The sequence below is a fragment of the Salvelinus alpinus genome, chromosome 6 (genome assembly GCF_045679555.1).
Source record: "Salvelinus alpinus chromosome 6, SLU_Salpinus.1, whole genome shotgun sequence".
In the NCBI taxonomy this organism is placed as follows: domain Eukaryota; kingdom Metazoa; phylum Chordata; class Actinopteri; order Salmoniformes; family Salmonidae; genus Salvelinus; species Salvelinus alpinus.
In genome coordinates this window covers 70,596,463-70,598,962 of record NC_092091.1, presented here as the reverse complement: position 1 = coordinate 70,598,962, position 2,500 = coordinate 70,596,463, and the positions used below count along the sequence as shown (strand labels likewise).

Sequence of the window (2,500 nt, the reverse complement as noted above, 5' to 3'; positions counted from 1 at the left end):
TGATTTAACAAGTGACATCGATAAGGGATCATAGCTTTCACCTGGTCATGGAAAGAGCAGGTGTTCATAATGTTTTGTCCACACAGTTGGCAGTTATGTATTTTGTTAGGTCACCTCAAGTATTTGTTGATCTTCCTCTCTCTTTCTCCTCTTCCTCCTCATCGTCTTTGATCAACAGGCTACTCTAACGTTTTATCAGCCTGGCCTGCGTCCCTCCTCTCCTCCTCCTCATCGTCGTTGATCAACAGGCTACTCTAATGTTTTATCAGCCTGGCCTGCGTCCCTCCTTTCCTCCTCCTCATCGTCTTTGATCAACAGGCTACTCTAACGTTTTATCAGCCTGGCCTGCGTCCCTCCTTTCCTCCTCCTCATCGTCTTTGATCAACAGGCTACTCTAACGTTTTATCAGCCTGGCCTGCGTCCCTCCTTTCCTCCTCCTTCTTTCTCCTACAGTCTATTCCAGAGTACCTGCTGCAGCAACAAACATAGCAACTTTCATTTCCTTTTTTGGACATGTTGTGGAAGAGAAGTGGGGGGGAGGCCTCCACACAAAGAAATGATTTCATGTTATTTTGGAGAGCAGCTTGAACTCCTGAACGACCAATGAGAATGGAACCACAGAGTGGTGTTTTCAGGACAAACAGGAGGGCAAGAGAAGAGAGGGTGAGAAAGGGTTGAAAAGAAAGTGAAGGGAGGGCGAAGGGTGGGTATTTTGTGAGTGCCAATATTCCACTCTACCTAGGTTGTGATCCAGAGTATATTGCTGTAATTAATCCTCACTGTGAGTCTTCCTGTGTCCACGCACCCGCTTGTGTGTGTGATCTGTGTGTGTGTGTCCTTAATGTTTGTGTGTGTGTGTCCTTAATGTTTGTGTGTGTGTGTGTGTTTATGTCTGTGTGTGTCCCCTTAATGTGTGTGTGTGTGTGTGTGTGTGTGTGTGTTCTTAATGTTTGTGTGTGTGTGTGTGTGTGTGTCCTTAATGTTTGTTTGTGTGTTCATGTGTGTGTGTGTGTGTGTGTTCTTAATGTTTGTGTGTGTGTCTGTGTGTCCTTAATGTTTGTTTGTGTGTTCATGTCTGTGTTTCTGTCTGTGTGTGTGTGTGTGTGTGTGTGTGTGTGTGTGTGTGTGTGTGTGTGTGTGTGTGTGTGTGTGTGTGTGTGTGTGCGTGTGCGTGTGACTGTGTGCGTGAGAGAGCTAGCTATAACCTGCTGCTGTATCCCCTCCAGATACCCGTACCTGTGGTATGGCCAACTGCCAGTATGGCTGTGAGGTGCTGAAGGGAGAGGTGCGCTGTCAGTGCCCGTCGCCAGGGCTTCAGCTGGCGCCGGACGGAAGAACCTGTGTGGGTATGTTCTGTTCTAGTGTTAAATATATCAGCACGCACACACACGTGCACATCCACACACACACAACAAGATGTGTGAGCCTTATTCAATTATTCAACGCCAGAAGAAGCGTTACTTCTTTTCTTGTAATAGAAAAACGTGAGACGGGTGAGTTTCTTTTGTCTTGTCAGCCTTTGAATTTGCTGAAGAGATGATCAAATTAAATTTGATTGCCACAGAGCTCGACAAAATACCTTTGGCAGCAATGAAAACACAAGTTAGAAAATCAAATAATCCCTTAAATGGGGAAGACAGCAGCAGGGAGAAAAACCTACCTGTTATTCTCAAACACTCTTTGCTGGCCCATTGGCATTCTGAATGTCCTTGACAACCTCAACGGTGATGTGATCCTCTCTCTCTCTCTCTCTCTCTCTCTCTCTCTCTCTCTCTCTCTCTCTCTCTCTCTCTCTCTCTCTCTCTCTCTCTCTCTCTCTCTCTCTCTCTCTCTCTCTCTCTCTCTCTCTCTCTCTAGCTACTAATTACATTTTTACTACGTGGAGACTGCATAATGGCCTTTCTTAATGAAGGTGAATGCACTGACTGAAGTTCACTGGGAGTAAAATGACCAGGGATCTCTCTCTCTTTTACATGCCACCACTCAGATGAGTAAATCTCAAATGGACAAATTGAGGCAGTTAATCCATGTCACATCTAAGTGCAGGCACTGTCTATTGGCTCAGCTTAAATACAAGCTCTGTCGATTGGCTTGGCTGAGCCTTAAGGCGATGCACTCCAGTCGCAGTTTGAGACTGAGGGGAGGCAGAGGGGGTGTGGTTTCAATCACTGTTGTAGAAGGAGAGAGAGGTTCCTAGCCCACAGGTGTTACAATGGCTCTGGAAATATTTGAGGAGACCCCTTCAACTCTTTTTGGAAAGAGGAGTTTTTTTTATGGAAGACGGTGTCTGCTTTAAATAATGACTTAGGTCAAGGGTCACCAGTGTTAGCAATTTATGTTGTTCTTCAATAACACAAACTCCAAAGCAATCAGGGGGAGATCGTCCTCTCAAACTCTCAAACTCTGCATGGTGACTTTATCTTCAAAATATTCTTATACCAGAGAGAGTTGATAGCTGTTCCAGGGTAGGATGATTTGGATGAGTTATATGTCTGGTCCA

At 45.4% G+C, this 2,500-nt stretch overlaps 1 protein-coding gene across 1 annotated transcript in view; it reads left to right on the top strand.

Annotated features, from left to right (window-relative positions):
- The window catches only part of npnta (nephronectin a), a 76,288-nt gene that overhangs the window by 35,310 nt on the left and 38,478 nt on the right, over positions 1 to 2,500 (top strand). Inside the window, exon 7 of the mRNA XM_071407710.1 lies at positions 1,227 to 1,346. Within this exon, the coding sequence (XP_071263811.1) occupies positions 1,227 to 1,346 (120 nt within the window). The remainder of the gene's footprint in view (positions 1 to 1,226; positions 1,347 to 2,500) is intronic.